Source organism: Patiria miniata, unplaced genomic scaffold (assembly GCF_015706575.1).
Source record: "Patiria miniata isolate m_02_andy unplaced genomic scaffold, ASM1570657v1 HiC_scaffold_13, whole genome shotgun sequence".
In the NCBI taxonomy this organism is placed as follows: domain Eukaryota; kingdom Metazoa; phylum Echinodermata; class Asteroidea; order Valvatida; family Asterinidae; genus Patiria; species Patiria miniata.
The window spans coordinates 9,284,588-9,306,200 of NW_024037051.1; the positions used below are offsets into that span (position 1 = coordinate 9,284,588).

The 21,613-nt window shown below is 39.7% G+C and overlaps 1 protein-coding gene across 3 annotated transcripts in view; it reads left to right on the top strand.

Moving 5' to 3' along the window:
* The first annotated feature begins 1,037 nt into the window (after positions 1–1,037).
* Positions 1,038–21,613, top strand: part of LOC119721209 (band 3 anion transport protein-like) — a 38,699-nt gene continuing 18,123 nt past the window's right edge. Inside the window, exons 1-11 of one of the 3 annotated variants that reach the window (XM_038191156.1) lie at positions 1,038–1,191; positions 7,051–7,152; positions 7,614–7,776; positions 9,849–10,186; positions 11,128–11,312; positions 12,249–12,436; positions 13,492–13,646; positions 15,224–15,404; positions 17,305–17,440; positions 20,036–20,155; positions 20,891–21,014. In XM_038191156.1, the coding sequence (XP_038047084.1) occupies positions 7,120–7,152; positions 7,614–7,776; positions 9,849–10,186; positions 11,128–11,312; positions 12,249–12,436; positions 13,492–13,646; positions 15,224–15,404; positions 17,305–17,440; positions 20,036–20,155; positions 20,891–21,014 (1,623 nt within the window). In that variant the 5' untranslated portion in view covers positions 1,038–1,191; positions 7,051–7,119. Of the gene's footprint in view, positions 1,192–4,873; positions 5,220–7,050; positions 7,153–7,613; positions 7,777–9,848; positions 10,187–11,127; positions 11,313–12,248; positions 12,437–13,491; positions 13,647–15,223; positions 15,405–17,304; positions 17,441–20,035; positions 20,156–20,890; positions 21,015–21,613 lie in introns of those variants that run through there. The other 2 variants (XM_038191157.1, XM_038191158.1) reach the window with 2 other exon arrangements.

A 21,613-nucleotide genomic window follows, 5' to 3' on the forward strand; every position in this document is an offset into this window, starting at 1 on the left:
TTTTTTTTAAGTCTCAGGAATATATCCAGGAGATTCAGAAGTCAAATAAATGTATTATTTTGTTTAAGGAGGAAATTGACTTCTTGCCAATGATCATTGCAAAATAGGATCAGCTAATCGAAAACTATGAATATTGCAATGAGGTTACTGACGTCACATGAAGGTCGTGAATACAAAAAAAGCACATGCGTTTTGTTTAAATCTGTCAAGGTAGGATTAGAGTTTTGCGGTGGACGAGTTGGCATAATCTATCTTGCAAACACTCCGGATCTCCGGATTTTCGTTATAGTTTGAAGTTTACTGGGTTGGTGAGAGGGAAGGGTGGTGGTGGTGGTGTTTGGTGCTTGCTGGCTTGCTTACTAACATTTTTGTTTATCATGGGTTTATCATTCATCATGGGTTGCAGTAAAGTGCTTTTGTGGATTGATGGGAATAATAGAAAATACTCTTATAATTAATATGTTTCCAAAAGGAACATGGCAAGATAAGCCTAGTACAGCTGGTATAGGAGAGCACACACAATTCTGCTAAATCGAGTCAAAATAACTGGAGTACATATGCTACGAGACAGATCTAGCCCATTCATTGAATTTGCGGGTAGGGCCTAATCCCTATGTTAAACTTTTGGTGAGACTTTATCTATGATCTACTTCACATGTACTTTGCAACTTGGAATACCCATTTCTATTAAATCACGGGGGAAGTAATGTCACCAATCCCCACTGCCTTTAGAGCTGGGTATTCCAAGCTAGGGCAGCCATCCCCCCCCCCCCCCCCCCCCCCCCCTCAGTTTCGAAAGAAAAAGACTTCATGTTGTAGTGAAACCTTTCATGAACTGCACGTTTTTACGAGATCCGGAGTGTTTGTAAGATGGATTATGCCAACTCATCCACCGCAAAACTCTAATCCTACCTTGACAGATGTAAACAAAACGCATGTGCTTTTTTTGTATTCACGACCTTCATGTGACGTCAGTAACCTCATTGCATTATTCATATTTTCGATCAGCTGATCCTATTTTGCGATGATCATTGGCAAGAAGTCAATCATTTGCATTTCAAAATGGCGCGTGAAGTTGCTTGGTAGGCGTATTCATCAGTGTCATGTGTCTAAAAAATAAAGTGCCGAAAATCTACAGTATTCTGCAAGCCAGCAGCACAAGTTCTTCGTCAAGATGATTATCAAGTAACTGTAAGTTGAACGGGAAATGTTTGCTTTCGTCTCTATCGATGAAAAGATGTTTTTGGTGCCAACGTGGCGACTGTATCACGATCATGCATTTTTGCACGTAAGACCTGACTACGTAGACTGAATGTAGCAGAGTAGTGCATATATAGCCGGCCCCTATATGGCCATACACTGCATGGAGTAGACTCTGTGCTGTAGGTCATACAATAAAAATGTGATCAATTATTACCTCAGTTCCAATGAGGAAAGAATGCCATATAAGTACGCCACTAGGTTTTCCCTGCAATGACTCATGAACCATCAGAGAGAGGGATGATTAACATTTCCTATAAAAAGTGAAATTTAGCAGGTAGGCCTAGGTAGTCCGATCGAGTAACAAAAGTCTTGGACCCAACTAATTGCCTTTTTTAACATTCGGACATGGTCTGGCGTCGGTCCAAGCATGGAGAAATAAAACACAGCTAATCCGTATATGCCGAGCAGCAGAATTTTGTCCTTGATCCAAAAAACCCAACATTGCCCAACAAAAACATCAGATTTCACCCTCAAAATGGCCTGCAAATTACTAGATACGCCACCTGAGGTACAAGTAGACATTGATGATTAAGATGGTTGTACTGAAGTTTACTCACGATCCGGATAAAAATTGAAATTTCCCGTTCAATTCCGAGAGCTCCCGTCGTGATCGTGAACACGTTAAATTTCCGACTCGTGTTAATGTTTGAACGATGCGATGTGGTCATCATCCCAGCGTTCATTCGATGGTCCCGTATCCCAAGTGCCATTCTGTTACCGAGCGCGCACGATGCATCGATTATGATAATGAGTAGACTGGATCACGTTTGTAAACGCAAGTGCATTTCGAACGATAAAAGGGAGTCGGGAACTACGGCAGCTTTTATGGGCAGAAACCCGCTCAAGCTAGTTTCCGACTCCATGAGGTGGCGTATTTGGCACTTTGGTTGGGGTCTGATTTGGGGGTAAACTCTTACGGTTTTGGTGGGCAACTGGTACCCCTAGAATTATGGTGCTCCACGTACATTGTAAGCTTACACGGAGCACCACAGTTATAGGGGAAGGCGACAGGGTGATGAGTGTGCAATGATTTGTGCTCCAAGGAAAGAACCTCTCTAGCAAGGACCCTAGGACTGTATCACCAGATCATGACCAAATGGTAAAAACGGCGATTTGTAGAGTAGTTGTTCGGACTGGTTTGACATGAAATTCAAGATTTTTTCGAGGTCATGGAGCGATCAACCACATTCTGAGTGTTCTGGTGTTTGTCAGTGCAGTACTCAAACAAATGAGAGATGATGGGATGAACGCATACAGCTTTTTGGGCTTTCGAGTCGTTGGTCATCAGTTAGCAGACCAATTCAGAGACATCCGTTGCCACTCTCCAGGGATCAGAAATCCATCTAATACCAGTGTGATGCACCTATCAAGTATATGTATGACACACCTCATGACTCCCAGAAATGGTGTGTCATGTCAAAGATTGGGTCATCCTTTTGTGGAATCTGTACACACCCCCTGCGTCGGAGGAGTGACGCACCAATGGGAGACTTTTGAGACGTTGGTGGCAGCACAAACACTGGTCCTTTTTCCATGGGGGGGGGGGGTCATGGGATCGGTCTTACGACAGTTCATAACTGCAGTGTGAGAATGCTGTCGCTTAAGTTATCGGGGCAGTTTTTTTAATTATTTTAAAGTACTATCCATTCAAGCCTATCCAAGCAGAACAAAGGTATTGCCCTCAAAATGGCCACTGTGCCATATTTCTCCCTTACAATGTTTAGCTGGCTGGAGAACCATAGTTTCTCTTTGTTATAATTAAGGTAACAAAAAATGAGTAATTTGACACAGTGTTTATATAAATGTCTGTGTTGTCTTATCTTCGATAATTCATTGTCATTATTGTAGTAGATCTGTTTTGGGCCTATTTAAAATGATCCAGTGGGATTCAAGGAATGGTCTTTCTAGAATTCAATTACAAAATAATAAATTAATTGAAGGGCATTTTGGATATGAAAATGTATGCAGTATCATCTTGTTGGGGAGTTGGGGGAAACCCACCATCTATTTGCATGCAGAAGATAGATGTATGTGAAGGTGCATTTTTACTCACATTTTCAAAAGTCAATAATTTGATCATGTTTGTGGGACTCCAGATTGCATTTTTTTTTGCCATCAGAATTGTTCTTCATTTTCCAGAGTTTGTTTTGGAGAACTTTTGTACCTGTAGTTGTCGCCAATTTTTGAACTGGTGATGCAACAGAACAATTCAAAATTCCCTAGTCTATTGCATTGCATGTAGCCGCTCCAGAAAGTATTTCTTCTGAAGTGAAAGTTAGCGTGCCTTTCCTTCCAAAGCAGAGATCTGCTGTTAGTTGTCATGAATGAAATAGGCACAGACAAACTATGGGCAAGATTACCATATGGGAAGTTCACTAATTTTCCTCTCTATTGACTAACAAGCCCCCAGATAGCAATTTCATGTCATCAAAGTCAATTTGAGCAGTGAGAACATACAAGCATTTTCTTAGAAAACACTTAGAATTTTTCAGTCCAATCTCATAGGGTTTGTACACAGAGTGTTGAGTGAACTTCGTATATGGAAATCTTTCCAAACTATGTGAGCTTATTTGGGTTTTTAACCTGATTCTGTGAACACAAGGATTAAGTGGCAGGTGGCATGTGGATGCCTGGTTGAGGCAATGTATACATGTACTTGATGAACTGCAGTGCACATCCTGTGCTGTGAGTAATTTATCTACCAAAATGTGTATCGGGATGACACTTGTAACCTTGCGCTTTCCTGTGGTTTTCCTGTTTGACCACAAAGTGACTATTTTTCAACTTTTCCTTTTAGGCCCCCCAAAAAAGGCTCTGGTTTCTGGTGTGTTCGCGCGTTGCCGTAGCCATGCGTTGGCAAAATCAAAACATTTTTTTTTTTTTCAATGTAAGATGATGACTCAAAACCACTTAACTCACTGGTTTGACTGGAATCCTGCTGCTGCACAATTTTAACGTGTTTTTGGATGGGGTTACGATCGAGTATAAGCTTTATGTGGCCTCTCTGGGCTCCCATACATTTTGCACTCAATTTAGTCGGGCACCATTTGCAGTCATCAGCCAACATTTGAAGAAAAAACAAGTAAAAAAAACAAAACAAAACACGTCGCCGCACCACTTTTGGGGCAAGCTCCATACCAGAAACCGAAGATTTTTTTTTTGGCCGTATATATTGTATGACATTACAATTGTCATAGATTGTACTCAGCACTGCCAGTTGGCTAGTTGAACATTAACATTCAGTATAAATTATTTGATGTAGGGATGATAAACGTGAATTTTATCGAGCTTTATTGACCTCGAAGGCTTGTCAAGTACTTTGTGTAGCCATAAATAGCCATCATTTTCCTGTAAACATGTTGGTAATGATGATAAAAACAGAACCTGTTACAATTCATAGTGGCCCTCGTACCATGTTCAGACATGTTTGCACATTCACCAAAGATGTTTCAGTTATCGTATATTCTTTGTATTTACGATGATCACAATACAATTTAATGTTCTAGAAGTTCGCTAAAATTGGTTGAACCGTTTCATTAGAAAAGTTAAGTCAGTGTCCAAACCAAGCTCAGTCGTTAGGAAGTGACAAGTCTAAACCACAGACAATAGTAAAAATCACATGACTAATTCACAACACTGACAGTGACACTTATTATTAGTCATCAGTTGATACTTGAGCAAGTCACATGACTAAATTCTTGCCTGGTGGTTTCAACCCTGACTTCCACATGTGTGAGGTGACTGAAAATAATCCCAAAGGTCATTCAGATAGATCGGGCTTCTCCATTGGTGGAAACAGTCGATGTAACATATGACATGGCATTTGATTGGTCAGTTTGTGAACCCTAGTTGATAAAAAAGCAGAAGTTTTTGCTGTGTGTTATCAGTCTGTGGATTGACCACTGACCAGTCGGGGTCAGAACCGAAACCTCAGATAGGGGAATTTTGTTCGAAAGGTAAGGTTGATTTGTTATTTTGTAAAAGCCTGAATTGTATACATGCACATATGCATGTTGACATTAGTTCATATCTAGTACATACATGAGCATTCTGTTTTGGTTTCGCTTGCTTTCATTTGTTCTTTCGTTTGGCAATATGGATATTTTTATCCAGAAAAGCTCTTCACTTATTTATCAACTCACTGTATTTTTCCTGAATATATGCCGTGGTTGGCTTGGGAACCTCTCATCCTCGAATATATTGTTCACTGAGAACAAGTTCAAGTTTGAAAGAATCGACTGTGATGTAGTGTACTTCTTAATATGTTAATTCAACTGTGTTAATTCCTGTCGTGTTTGGTTTTGGACAATTGCCTTTATCAGACTGCCTTACAAAAAATGCTGGTACTCAGTTTATTCAATTGTACGTACCTATGCACAGGTTAACATTAATAATGCGCACAGTTCAGCCGCAACCGTTATGTTAAGTAATGTGATACCTTTCCGGGTTGTTTTCAATGAACTTTCTTTTCGTGCCAGGTGGCAGTATTTAAAGTGCAGTTGGTATCAAAACAAATTAACTTGTGAAAAGGAAAAATTAGGGGATTTATTTCCATCATAACTCAAGGTACTAATTATCTGGACTCATTGTGTTGCATTCCAGTCTGATCTAGGCTATGTATTGATCAATGGTCACCCAAAATTTGCAAACAAATTTCATTCCAGAATCCAGCAACAGCAAAATGTGAAACCATCTCAATCAAACAAAACACTATCTCAAAATCAACAAGAATAAAGATCTGGTAGAAAATGCGCACCGTTATTTTTTATCACTTTTAGAGCTTGAATTTATTGCAAAGAATTATTACTAGTGTGAACTTTGCCCATAATCTCTTCCTTTGTACAGACGATGAAGATTTATTACAGGCTTAATGCGAGTTGATGTATTATCAAAATCCAGCGTTGAGAGTCTTTCACAGTCAAATGTGCTAAAATTAGCAGTGGGGTGAATGGCGTATTCGCTCACAAGTGTAGATAGTTGAGTTTAAAGGGAATATACAACATTTGCAAACATCGAAAAATAAAACTACCAAGTTTTTACGAAATACCTTACTAGGATGTTGGTAAATGACATTCTCAAGCATCTTGTAAAATTATGGCACCTGGTGTGAAGTCATTTTCAAGAAAATTGTATTTTTGTAAACATTTCCAACGGTGGTCGGCCGACCAGCGTTGGAAAAACCTAACTATTTTTCAACTACTGCTCCAAATTTACCATTTTTTCAGTCCAAATTTTGTTTGCTATTGGTTACATGTTCATGAATGGGTGAAGGCCAGCTAGACTGGTTCCCTTGCCTTACAATTTTCCATCATCTATAAATTGATCCATTTTATCTTTTGTGGAGTCAGGGAACCAGACTACTTGAATATTTTTGTTTTTCTTGGTTTTTCCAACCTTTTCGAACACCAAACTTCAAAAATGTCAGTGTAACAATATTTGATCTATTATACTAACCTCTCAAATAGTTCATTTCTGAAAATTACAGCAAAAGCCAATGATGTACATTCCCTTTAATGACTCCGAAGGCAGCAGCTGTAATTGAGTCCAACAAGGAAGAAAAAAACAATGCTAATTATACTCAAACAGCTGACATGCATTTAGTTTGTTTAGATTCTTTGATACTTGTTGCATTTACATGTTAAGTGCAGCTGACGGACCAGATGAACATCTGTGCACATCTTACTTAATCTGCATTAATAACCAACTGGACAAACAGTGTATGTATTACAAGGAAATATATATCAACCACCGTTTTAACATATCTTGGCATCTTTGTTTGTTTTTTAGTTACTGTTTGATGGGATAAGCTAAATTGGAATTGACGACAAAACAAAGCATCGAAGGCAAATTGCCGACATGGATGAAGCTGTAGCAATCAATATGACCGAGGTAAGGGAAGCTTGCCAACAGACCCATGACAAAGATTTATCCTTACAAATGCTTTCAAATATTTCCTGCGTTTCTCAAATGATTTTTTTCTGACTAATTTGTGAATGAATCTGATCATTTTGGTAATGTTAAGAACAGGTACTGCTAACCTGTATCTGCAGTACGAAATTTTTTATTCAGTGGAGTTGCTGGGTTTAAAAGCGTATGTCTTGGCTATAAATAGTGTACGAGTTGACACAACAAACGAAAACAGAGCTGTTACATGTACAAGTATGTAATGCCTTAAAAACAGAAACATAGACAATAACCTGAAACGAACTCTCAAATATGCACAGGGCATGAAATTCTCATTACGTTTATTTGCACGAATTGAGCAATTTTCTTAAGGGCGGACTAGAAGGCTGCAATTCCTGTGACGAATTGTTCAATATTGATGATTGCTTTTGTTATTTTTTCTGTAGTTACCTCGGTCAAGCTCCTCGGACTCAGCCAGGGAGCGGAATCCTGAACTTGACGCTGAGATGGAGAAGGTTTTCCAGCCACCACCCAAATTTGAGATTCTTGATACCTCAGTGGAAGTACAACCGGGACATAACATTCACTTTGATGAGCAGGATTATGACAGTAAGTAAAGTAGAACGTCGCTTTAAGTATATCGAATACCGCAATTCCGTAAATTCGGACGTACATGTCAGACACTTTAATGAGCTGCTGTTGGAAAAGTGAATGTGAAGCATCACTAATAATGTGACGTCTAATGAGTAGAAAACAATTCCAGACCAACGAAAGGTACCTTGTACATTATGTGGTCGGACGTACATTGGATTTGATGGAATTGCCCTATGGTGAACAACTGGTTATAACGAACATCACCCTTTGGATCCCGAATTTTATGTACAGGTATACCAAACTTGTCTGAATTCTTTGGAAAAGGCATTCATATTGTCCATTTGTCTCACCAAGAATGCCGCTCAACTATTGGAACGTCAACAAATAAAAATCTTGTCAGCAGTTCTGGTAAATGTCCATGAAGATCGCGATATTGAATAGTGGGTCCGGTTCATGATCGGGGGCAAGCAAGGCAGTTTGGCCATGTTTGGAATCTTGTTCTTGAAGCTGGATGAACCAAGGTTAATGGAATGTTTCCAAAGCACTGATGTCCAGGTAACATTGCAACCACATGTCGGGTTCAGGGCAGTAGGTGTTGTAGATTCATTGGAACACTGCACATACTTCAGCGATGAAGATATTACTAGCATCAGGTAGAATACACTTACATGTGGGTGAGCCATAGTTCTGTGTACGGTCCTTAGTGTCCTCGCAGACCAAGTAAGAATTTCTCCTTTAACGTTTAGGAAATATCACAAAAAATGTCACACACAAGTTCCACAGATTAAGAAGTACTCACAGGTCTGCAAACATTTAAAGGATGGTAAAAGCTAACGGAGATAAAACAGGATTTAAAAGGAGATTTTCTCCACTAAAAAAATAAACTGGCAGCTCATGCAGAACGCCCTCTTTAAAAGTTACTGTTTGCAAGTTTAACATAAAATTGTAAATAGACATTGACGATATTAGATGAAGATGAAGAACGTGTACACCGTTGCAAATTTCTTAGCCAGTAGATTAATGAGTTTGGGAAATTGTAAAAGTCCATGGATTTCCTTCTTTTTTTCTTTTTGTTTAATTCGAACTGTGGAGCCTGTGACTGTTACATAACACAGTACTGTATGACTTTAGGCAAGTTGTGAAGAACCCCGAAGGATTGATCTGACATAGACCATTTGCTTCAATTATTTGATGTCTCTGTTAAAAATGGAAGTTATCAGGCATGGAACATTTTCTCGGACCGAGCTGATTGCCTCAATTTTTCACTTCAAACTTATGCCATTAGAAAAATGGAAACACACTGTATAAAGTGTTTTGTTACTTCCACCTTGCATGCCTGGGTTCTACAATAATTTGGCCATCACCAACACGGAGATGGTGTCACGCTCATGTGCATTTGGCACGCTTTCTTAATTTGAATTGCGAGTGTAATTTGAAAGCCCTATTGTTGTAGACGCACCGAGTGCACGCGTACCACGTGCGCGCAAGCTTAGTGTCCCATAAGCAGGGTTTTTACAATTCAGTTTGAATTCCACCTTTCGGTTTGCTTTTTGGAAGCTGGATATTCGAAACCAACCTTTAAAAAAATATTTGCCCTTCATTTTTGTTGTGACACAAGCTAAAGAAAACAACTGGAACATCCCCTAATTTGCTCTATGGTCCCTGATCGCAGCTGCATTCACTCACTAACAGTGTTTTTGATTCATGAATAGCCAACCCATGCGTCTGATCAGAGAGGTCCCATTCATTGTTTTTCAACATTACAGCTCTGGAGTGTTTTTGTAAAGGCCCAGTGGTCATTGAATCCTGCAAACCATACCAAATCATGGTGGACGGCATTGCATACATACCAACATCATACTGATACCTCACTCGTCCCTTTTTTCGACATGACAGTGAGCTGAATGGGAACTTCGGGTGTAATCAGCTATTAAACCCTTATTCAGTTTGAAAAAAAAATTAGGATAACTTGATTTTGAAATCTCCGATGTCTCCCACCACAAATTAGTAATGACTTTCTAATTTGGGTCACTGGATAAGTCGACAGAACATATTGAAACAGCTGATATTGGTACTCCCTAATACAGGACATCGACACCTGGACCATCACCATCACCATCATCCCCTCAGCCATCTACGCAAAAACAAGAGCTTCCCTCGAATGTCGGGACCGGGCGACAGACCCCATCATCATCACCACACGGGCAGCAAGCATCAACGGCCTAGTGCAGTGTCTAGCTTCACTGAGAGGACCGAGATCAGCCCGATAGCGGAGGGAGAGACCGAAGGAGAGGGAAATGAAGAAGAGGAGGCGGCAGGGGAAGAGGTTGAAGTCAAGGAGGAAGACGTTCAGCTTGACGTCAAGGAGCAGAAAGAAGATGGAGAAGCGAAGGTCGAGGAGGAACCGAGACGGAATGTACCCAAGGTAAGTGGTCAGGATAGAGGGGTGTGAAGATCATCGTTACCTTAGTCCAGGAGAGCTTTTAAGTACCTATGAACCTACGACGGTTGGTTACTAGAGTAGGTTGTTGCTTGAACCCAAAATAATTTTCTACAAGACTAATGAGAGAGTTATAAGAAGACAGAGGGGACCAGGGTTCAATGTCATGGAGTTACTTTGCCGAAAAACATTTCTTGGCAAATTTAAAGGTAGAGTAGATGATTTGTAGCTATCCAAAAAGTAACTGACAAGTTTATTGTAAAAAAGCATACTTCGTTTAAAGATAGTAATGGCACTAAACTCCCTGTGAAATTATTCTTTCTGGCTTGCTGTCATTTTGAAGAAAACACTTAAAGAGGGCAATTTCCAAAGATGCGTCAAGTGACACATTGTTGGAAATTTCCGTTAGTAGTTGGTTTGTAATTCGGTGAATCCGTGAACGGGTGCTTGCGGTTGCTAGTATTCGTCGGTTCTGTGCGTGAAAACGCGTAGCTGCAATGGGCTGAATGAGAACGTGTTCCAGATGTTGATTGCCGGCACAATTCCAAACTTGACTCTACAACTTTTGAATTGAAATCGAGATCCTAGAATATTGTTTTCTCGGAATATACAGTATTCACAGAGCTGAAACTTCATCAGATTAGTTGTTAGGCACCCGTCTTGAGATTTTGAGCACTTTTGTTGCTTCAAACGAAAAAAAAAATGCAAAAATGACAAATAATGTACCCTGCCTTTAAAATCTATAGTTTTCTTCTTGGAGATTTCCTAAACAAGTTGCCTATAAATTGTCTCATGTAGCATGGCTCTAATTAATTGATCACAAGAATGAAGGCTTAGCTCAGCTGTGGGAGAGGACATGGACTAGAAGGGTTCAGGAGTGCAATAAGCAAACGGTTAAGAAACATTTTTGCCTCTTCTTCAAACAGTTCATCATCGGTGACCCTGACCAAGACGAAGATGGCAGTTATCACATGGATGGTCAAGAACCAGAAACTACGGAAGAAGCTCAATCAACAGGAGATCTAGTGGAGTCTAAGAAATATCACCAAAAACACCACCATAGCCACCATCATCACCATCGGCATCATCATAGAGACAAGGAAAATCTTGTGTAAGTTGTTGCAGTTTAGAAAATGTCACAATTATTATTTTCAATATTTTGTTACGCCAAACAAGTGATTTGTTTTGTTTTGCATTCCTCGTAATGTGAAGGAAGAGAGGTAAAACCTCTTCATTTCTCACGCATGCAAAAATGTTAAAAAGATTGATAAGGAAGAGTAATCAGAGGTCACATAATCTGCCGTCATCATCAGACTCAAGATTATCTCCTGAATACCTGAATTCTTTTCTGCGTACATGATCGGGAATGCGAAGCTTTTTGTTGCCGTACGCGTTTAGCAAAAAACAGTGTGCACTAAATGAATCTTCTTTCTGTGAGTACCAGGCTTTGGACAACAATGTGTATAAGAGTCGCTCCCAACTCAGTCTTTGTAACTGTTAGTTCATGCTTACCCATGGCATTATATTAAATTACTAGAGCGCGAACTCCTCATTCTTGCACGTGGAGATGCTTTGAAGCCACTCTGGGCGCAGACATTTTGAATTTATGTGCGTGTTTGTAGAACACAATCAAAATAGATGGATTGAATTTTAAAAGTGTACTCTAAATGCAACGCAGAAGATACGCAAACAACTTGAGCGCGTCATGACGGTTCAAAAAAACGTCACAGCGAAAAGCATCTGCAGCGGTGGGACTCACACAGGTTGCGCTGTTTGCGTAGAGCAAAATGAAACGCTCATTTCCTGATCGTGAGTTTCGGTTTTGGGCGTATCGGCTTCGATGATGCACCGGTATGGAATACAAACGCAGATATGCAAATAGCCGTACAAAAGCCGTACAAAATTTTGAGTTTTCCATAGGTTTGTGCACAAACATGGATGCGCCCATCAGGCATTACTTTGTACATAGAGTTAGCGCTCTAGTAATTTAATATAGCTCTATGTGCTTACCCCACCCACTCCTCCGTGTATTTGTCCACATCTACAGGCCTGAAGACCCATCGCACCACCACCATAGACACCATCATCACCACAGGAAGCATAGCTCTACTGATGTCCCTGAGCTGCGATATCGTAAGGGGAGTAGCGTCAACTTGGAAGGATTGATCCCTCGAGTTCCTACAGAGCTCGATGAAGCTATGACACTCAAAGAAGCTGACCTGGATGATATGGCTAGTGAGTTATCCAGACATTGAAGCATTGTAATGAAAAATATCCGGTTTTGACTTCAGATCCAAATTGTATAAGGTGCCTTAGCACTTAAAGGGTCCATGATATGAATTTTGCTTAAGAACACATTTTGTGCCACTTGCTACTCTTTCAGTGTATGAAAACTGTTTAACATTCCCTTTTGGTTAATTTTATTGAAAAGTGCACTTCTTTTTAAAATTTAAAATTGTCCGTGCTTTTCCGGAAAACTGAGGGCGCTGTTGTTATTTCAGGAAGAAGTTCTTTTCAGGAGTTTTCTGTTCAAATTATGAACCTAGAAATGTGTTCATTGAAAACATTTGTGAGAAAGGGTTGCTCATTGTCTTACTGCCATGTACTGACGCAACAACGAGTCACTAAAGAAAAGAAAATTTACAACAGCAAATATCCAGAATTCCCTGACAAATTTTGGTGCTAAAATAGCAGGAACATTGAGGTTTCTGTCTGAAATGACATCACACTTGTGCTCATGAATTTGGAAATTCGCATGAGCATAAAAACCAAAAAGGCACCAACGCACCCTTGAAAATAGCAAAACGAGAATTAAAAATAATGTTAAATGGGACACAAAGGTACATTTTCAAGGATATTGCATTAAAAAATTACATTGCATGGACCCTTTGACAATAATAGAAGCTGAATATGTTCTGTTTCATCGAGTTCTTTTCTGAAATGGGCATGCGTCTATGCCTTCATTCGCACTTCTTGTATGAAAATGTGTTGTGCCATCATTTGATATGATCAGGTGATTTTTTTTTTCTTCATTTCATTTGAAAACTTTATCATGTGTAGTAAGCTGCATTGTTGAATCTTTTAAATATATTCATTTTTTTTCCTTTTTGGTTTGAGCCTCGCTCGCAATATTTCATGAACGGTTAAGATCCAAGTTATTTAGAAACCCTGAAGTATTGCAAAACTTCAAACAAAAATGAAAGTGTATAAACTACAGCAAGAGCACCTTCCTGTGTGACAATTTTGCCAGCATCTCATTCCTTGAATGTTTGATAATTTGTTCTGTATAGTTCATCGTCTGGCTGATGTTCCCGGGGTCCATCGACACCGAGTTACCAGGAAAGTCAGTTCCTTGATCCACATCGGTCAGCGATCCACTGAAGTCCTGGACCAAGCCGGCAAGGTTGCTGGGAAGAAGAAAGAGTTTGATCATCGACCGCATGAGGTGAGTCGAGAATGCTTTCCTCAAAATGTTTGGGTTAGGCCAAAAAAATAAGTCTCCGGTTTCTGGTATGCGCGTGCGTCGCCGTGGCCATGCGCGTCGGCAAAATGAAAAAGGTTTTTTTTCAATGAAAGATGATGTCTCAAAACCGCCAAACTCACTGGTTTGACTGGAATCCTGCTGCTGCACAATTTTAACGTGTTTTTAGATTGGGTTATGGTCGAGAATAAGCTTTATGTGGCCTCTCTGGACTCCCATATATTTGCACTAAGTTTAGTCGGGCACCATTTGCAGTCATCAGCCGACATTTGAAGCAAAAAAATCAGGTAAAAAAAAAAAAAAAAGTCGCGTCGTCGCACCACTTTTTGGGCAAGCTCCATACCAGAAACCGGAGACTTTTATTTTTGGCCTTAGGGGATGATTTTTAGTAATCATCCATCATTTTTGTCGTGATATCTTTTCTATATTTCTGTGTGACAGTTGAGGCTGCTTCTCTGTAACGAAGATTCAACCTTTGTTTGCACTTACAACTTAAATCTTTGATATAAGGGATTAATTCGACAGAGTTGAAACAATGCACAAATGCATAGAGCCTTTACATGTGTATGCGACATATTCAGCTAATACATCAGCTCACCGTTTGCAGAGTTGAAATTCTCACTCACATTTGTTATTCATTATTTGTCAATTTAATTCAATTCAGTTCAATTCAATTGAAAATGCTTTATTTATCCTTAAAAAGGCAATTACACATGGTCGGACAGCTCACTATAAAAAAAAACACTATAAGTAATTATAAGTCCAATAAATATATACAATTTTAAATAATTACAAAGTACATGTACTTGTCAGAGATCAAGTTAGATTGCTACATGCAAAGAGTTAAAGTTACAACGGTAAAAAACCATTTTGTCCATTAACTCTATTTTTGTGGATCAATGGAAAGTCTTAAAGAGGTTGTGGAATGCTCGAAGACTTTTCCGTCATTTTTCGGGTATATGTAGCCTAAGGTGTGATGAAATAAAAACGACTATTGTTTCTGTCATGAAATGAGTACAAAAGGTACTTTTGAGAGCTGTTTTTCAGGTCCTGTTTCGACCCGAACGTGCAATTTGTGTGAAAGTCGTCGTTGGGGGCAGCAAAAAAAACATAGTAAATCGTAACGTAATAAACAGGACTCCCTATGCAGCGTAGTATAAACGAGTCCTGTTTATAAACGAGTCCTGTTTTTAGTATAAACGAGTCCTGTTTATTACGTTACGATTTACTATGTTTTGTTTGCTGCCCCCAACGACAACTTTTACACAAATTGCACGTTCGGGTCGAAACAGGACCTGAAAAACAGCTCTCAAAAGAACCTTTTGTATTTATTTCATGACAGAAACAATAGTCGTTTTTATTTCATCACACCTTAGGCTACATATACCCGAAAAATGACGGAAATGTCTTCGAGCATTCCACAACCTCTTTAAAAGTTACTAGAACATCTATGCCCTTGTAATCAGCAAATATCCAGCATGACCACAATAAGCAATTTATAGTACATAAATAGACCTTTCCCATACTTTCATTTCCACCAGGTCTTTGTTGAGTTGGATGAGTTGTTCAAGGTCGAAGGTCACGACATGCAATGGAAGGAGAAAGCCCGATGGATCAAGTTTGAGGAGGATGTTGAAGAAGGCTCTGATAGATGGGGCAAACCTCACGTCGCTTCCTTGACATTCCATAGTCTGATAGAGCTACGCAAACTCCTAGCACATGGTAAGATCAGGAAGGCTAGCTCAGGTTTAGGTCTGCACGTTTGTCTTGCTTTTTGTATTTCTTTTAGATCTCACCTACACTTCTGAACTGCAAGGGGGAACTTGTCGTATGAGAGACCTGTAGATACGTTGCATAATTTGAATGGGAAGCCTTGTTGTGCTAAGTTGAAGCCCGAGTCCATCATTTGCAGCTATCCAAAAAGTAACTGGCGTAATTATTGTTGAAAATCATACTTGGTTGAAAGATAGTAAGGGGATTAAACTCCCTGTGAAATTATTCTTTTTAGCAAGCTGTCATTTTGGAGAAATCAATGAAAGAAGGCCTTTCCAATGGTGCTTCTTAAGAAGCACCGTTGGAAATTTCCATTAGTAATTCATTGTTTTATTCGGCGAAGCGCACGTGCGCGTGGTTGCTATAATTCGCCGGATTGGTGTGCGACATCGCGTAGCTGCAATCGGCTCAGTGAGAAGGTGTCTCGGACGCTGAATTCTGGCCCATTTCAAAACATGATTCAGCAACTTTTGATTTGAAATCGAGATCCTAGAATGTTGTTTTTCTCAAAATATACAGCTGAAGCTGAGCTGAAACTTCATCAGGTCAGTTGTTCAGCACCCTTCTTTAGAGTTTGAGCAGTTTTGTTGCTTCAAAAGAACAAAATGCACAAATTACAAATGATGGACTATACCTTTAATCACTCCTGAACAAAATTGAATATAGACCATTCCAGGCACGCTGTCACTTCTATCACGAAGGCCCCCTTCAATGGCGAAAGCATTGAGCTAGCCATTGATCAGATAATCCGCCATGGGGCAGTAGCTTTGTACAGTAGCTAGCACAATGCTTTTGCCATTGAAGGGGGCCTCGCGTGTGTGTACAGAGATCACGTCCCTGGATTCATCTACAGAAAGGACCCAATTTGAAGAACGTGTGAATTTTTGTTCAGTTTGAACACATCATCCCGGTCCTCAAAGTATTACACTGGCTTCCTGTTGAGCAACGTATAATATTCAAACTCCTCATCACCTACCAGTCTATCAACGGAACAGCGACTCATATTGCCATACAAGCCTGTGCGCCAACTACGCTTTAGTGATGCGCACAAGTTTGCTTGTGGCTCCATCTTCAAGGCTGAAGACTTACGGAGACAGAAGTTTTTTCTGTTGCAGCCTCTCGCCTATGGAACAGTCTGCCAATAGCCATGAGGTCACAACCTGAACCTGACTCTTTCAAAACTTGTCTCAAAACTTACCTCAAAACTTACCTCTTCATTCAAGCTTATCATTAGTTATCTCGGACCCCATCGCAGTGAATAGGTTTGTCCAACATATCTCAATCCACCAAGCTTGCTTTCTTCCGATCCTCTGTCGGAAGTATCCTGCTCTACGGTGCCGAGACATGGTCTGTGAAAGAGCAGCTTAAACAGAGACTAGATGGCACCTACACTCGCCTCCTCATGAGAGTGCAAAAGATATCGTGGAAGGAACATAAGACAAAGGCAGAAATTCATGGCAACATCCAACCTATCTCAACTACAGTGGCACATCACAGAGCCCGCCTTGCCGGTCACTGCTACAGAGCCAAAGAGCAAGTTGTCTCTGACCTCATCTGCTGGAGATTGCCTTGCCCCAACAGAGGGAGGAAACCCCTCAACTATGTTGACACTGTATGCAATGATGTGAGCCAGCACGTTGATGACATCACCACGGCCATGGCGGACAAGAGAGTCTGGAAGAGTTTGGTTGCATCCATCTCGACTGCGGCCACCCAATGATGAAAATGATGATTGTCTAGATACCAGCACTTTATAAATTTTTACTTTTATAATACGTAATCACTAGGAGAGCACTTTCAGCATTCCCATAAGAAACTGTGCAATTTGACCTTTCTCTTCTTCTGACAGGTGCGACCCTTTTGGATTTGGAGGAGACACACTTGTCAGATATCTTCCATCGGATCGTCGAGAAGATGATTATATCAGATCAGATCATGGAGGAGAACACGGGCGATGTAATGAGAGCTCTGCTGCTCAAACACAAGTAAGATTCTCCTTCATTTGCTAGTTTCTTCATTTCTTTCTTCAGTTCTTGAAAAGTTGCCGCACGGTTATTGATTGGTTGCATTTAAAATATTGAACGGCATTTTGAAATCTCCAGTTGTGATCAAATTCAAAAATTGGAACTCGATCGGGACTCCAAAAGTGCAAGCATCAACGACACCTATATTTGCCATATTTGCAACTGCATTAAAAAGACCTATTCTTCCCCTTATGTTTTGGATTTCGAATGCTTTGTTTTATTGCTGTATCGTTTTAGTGTTGAAATTGTTTTGCATGCTCTTGTTAATTTGATGGTTAATTTGACAATTTACGTGTACCGCATCCTTGCAGCACCTAAATAAATAGATGTAGCTGTCAGCAAGATCTCTTTCCACTGGTAAAGCTTTCAAATGTATCCCCAAAGCGCATGAACACAGACACGTCTACTTGCGTCCTGCCACCTACACCCAGATACCCTCACCTTGCCACATACCCGCCTGTTCCCACCGTTCAATGGGAGCATTGCTAGATTTCTCCTCAATTTTGATCAATACTTCCCACTTTTGGGGGATAAATATAGTGCAAAGGTTCATCTATTTTTGGTTGTTGCAATGTCTTTTTTTTTTCTTGGCAGCATTTTATTATGATTTATGGCTTTGTTTGTGATCTAATTTGGAAGAGCTTTGTAAACAAAACTACATAGAAAATGCACCCCATGTCGAGATGTCCTTCTTTGCCAATTGATGCAAATTTTCTGAAACTGAAATTATCCGGTATTGAATTAATTTGGAGCAAAAACTTAACTTTTCCGACTTTGCTGTTCCAATGATAAACGATCATTCATAACAACTTCAGTGAGCTGCAATGTTCATATCTAAATTTATCACTCATTATGGACATAACTTCTCATGTTTGTTGTGTTGATTATCAAATCTAACATTTTGAGGATTATTAATCCAAAATGAACGAATTCCATAATATCAAACAATGCCAGTGTGTGCGTGTCTGCATTGCTGTCAATATATAGTTGTAATGTCACGTAAAGAGTGCTTTCCTCATAACATTGCATACCACAACACGCTATTCTTGCATGACAATCAGAAGAGATGGAGTATACAGCGTGTGTCAATAAAAACGCAGGATTAGAAACAATACTATTAAGAATATAAACCACCCCTATTCATCATAATGTTAACCCTCTTTTCAAAGTACCTTTCCTTCTCTTCACTATGCTTTTTATCCCATCTCATTTGGACAATCCTGTCCAGAGATAGAGTACATTGAAGAAGGGTTATAAATTCCAAGCTGGTCTGATTTGTGAAATCACACATACCTAATGAAAGGTTTGAATTCAGTACAGGTGAAAGTATTTGTGGATCACAAAGAAGGACATGTGTGGCAGGATTAGGCTTACATAATCCTTTAGTCCACAATCAATGTTATTAGTCAATAATTCATGATGCTTTGAAACAATGATAGTCCAGTTATTAAATTTAAGTGATACTTATCATCAGTTGTTTCAAAGAAAGTTTTGTTCTGGTTTAATTGTCTTCAATGCATACCTGCATTGTACATAACTGGTCGTTGTGTTAAGGTCATTGAATCAGACCAACCCGCTTCAGAAGGGCTTCACAAAACTTGTCATAACTTTTGAACCAAAAGTCCAAATTCCACCAAACAAAAATCTTGTCAAAGATGAAATTATGGACAATCAAATCCTTATCAAATTAGGCACACCAGTAGCATAATTTTCTCAGAAAAAAATCGCTTTGAATCCTGCGTTTTTATTGACACACGCTGTATCAAGGGATAAGGGAGTCGCCTTCCCAAGTGCTGCATTTGATCAGCTTCCATAAATTTTAAAGGGGAACAAATTTACAGGGCTCACAGACCATAATTGTTAGCCCTGTTCCTCATTCCTGCAAAACATTCCTGAATTCAGCTCGGCTCCCAGGGGGAATACAGCACAGTTTCTGCTACTTGGCACAGAGTGCTTATTCACACACAGCAACCAACTCTGCCCTTATAAGAACCAACGGTACCCTGGGTGGGAAGAAGCAAATTTTTGGAAAAACTGTCCCACAGGATTGGTTCATGCACTCACATTGTGGACATACCCACAAGATCAGCAAGTTCTCCAATGAACCCTAACCCCCTTGAGTGATTTACTAGGAACCTTCCCCACTCTTACAAATTACAACACCATATGGTAAACTCTACACCCAAACTGTTTGGTTCTGATTATGGTGGAATGCCTGACCCCGTGTAGAGCATAATCAGTTTACTAGTTCAGTACTCACTCCAATTCCGACAAACCCTGGTGTTGGAGTTTGACTGGATGGGGATTGTTAGGGTTAAAGTATCAGGTCCTCAAAATCAAGTATCCTACCCCTTTCCTCCTGGTTATCAGTGAGGAAATGCCAAAATATAACAGACTTCCTGACAGTTTATATAAAACAGCTTGATCTTGGAATGCACCAGTTGTTTAAAAGTAGCTTGGGTTTAATAGAAGGTGTAGACCAGAATGTTAGCGTTTTACTCTCAGCCCTAGAGGGAGCTTTCCAATGACCTCTCTTGACCTTCCCCCTGACCCCAGGCACGTGCATGAGCGTCACGGCCTGCTGAAGAACCTATCCACAGTCAGCTTATCCTCCATGATTGGTGGCCATCACCATGACAACATGCATCGGAACGCCCAATCAGAGGTCAATTTCAGGTGTGGTTGCTATGGTGCCCAACTGAGCACCAACTTTTTCTCTCCCTTTTTTTTAACATTTTTTTTTTTATTTAGATGATATTAGCTTAAGCCTTCTACGTGATTCTTCAACGGAAACTTTGTAAAAAAAAATTTCTGCATGGTCATTCCATTGAGACACATATTAATTTGATATAGATTGAAGGCAAAAGTTGAGACATGCTAAAAGAAGCTTGGTGCAAGCAGATATGTAGTTTTTTTAAGCAGTTTTTGCAGTAGTTATATAGTTAGGCTGTATCCTAAAATCCACGGGATCAAGGGAGGTTTCTGCTTTTTTTCCACTTTTTGTTCATTTGTAAAGTTGCTCCAATTCCTTCCACTTAAAAGATTTTTTTTCTCAGTCACTTTTTTTCACGTTCATGTTCACATTCCTCAATTTTTTGCCGCAAAAAAAATGCATGCTTTCTATTATTCTTGCACTGAAATTGTATTTTCTCATTTGTAAAGTTTTTGCCATTTTTAAGAATTTTTTTTTTTCAAATTCATTAATGTGTTTCCTTTAACAAACAGGTTTGTGAGTGAACATTATTACCTCAATTTACAACATCAGTATAAACGATTGGTTTCATTTTCTTGGAGAGGTGAATGACTGTCTTTGCAAGATGACAAATTAGAATGATGCAGTGACCTTTCTATTTTGTACTTAAACTTATTTTTTAACCTCCATTTTCCGCTAACATTGACAATTTGCTGTAGGCATCTCAAGGAGAGTCATGGCATTCTCAAGAACATGTCCGCCATCAGTTTGACTGGAGGGCATGATAAGGATAAGATGCCCAAACATGCCACGGAACCAGCAGATATGGAGCTTACATATGAGGTAAGACTGTAGCTCTAGACTACAGATTCTAATCCTTAGATCTCAACATTCTGACTGTTGTTCAGTTGGATGACTGAACGCATGTTAATGTTCAGACTTGAAGAGGTTGTGGAATGCTTGATGACATTCCCCTCATTTTTCGGGTTTATGTAGCCTAAGGTGTGATGAAATAAAAACGACTACTGTGTTTGTCATGAAATGAGTACAAAAGGTACTTTTGAGAGCTGTTTGTCAGGTCCTGTTTCGACCTGAACATGCAATTTGTGTAAAAGTTGTCGTTGGGGGCAGCAAACAAAACATAGTAAATCATGACGTAATAAACAAGACTCCCAATGCAGCGTAGTATAAACGAGTCCTGTTTATTACGTCACGATTTGGTAAATTGTTTTTTTTGCAGCGATGGTCGGCCGACTATCGTTGGAAATTGATACCAAAATTCCACTTTTCTTGAAAATGACAACACACCAGGTGCCGTGATTTCACAGGATGCTTGAGACTATTATTCACTTACAGTCAAATATTTCATAATAATTTGGTAGTTTTGTTTTTTTGACGTTTGCAAGTGTTGTATATTACCTTTAAAGGTTTCGACCTTCCCT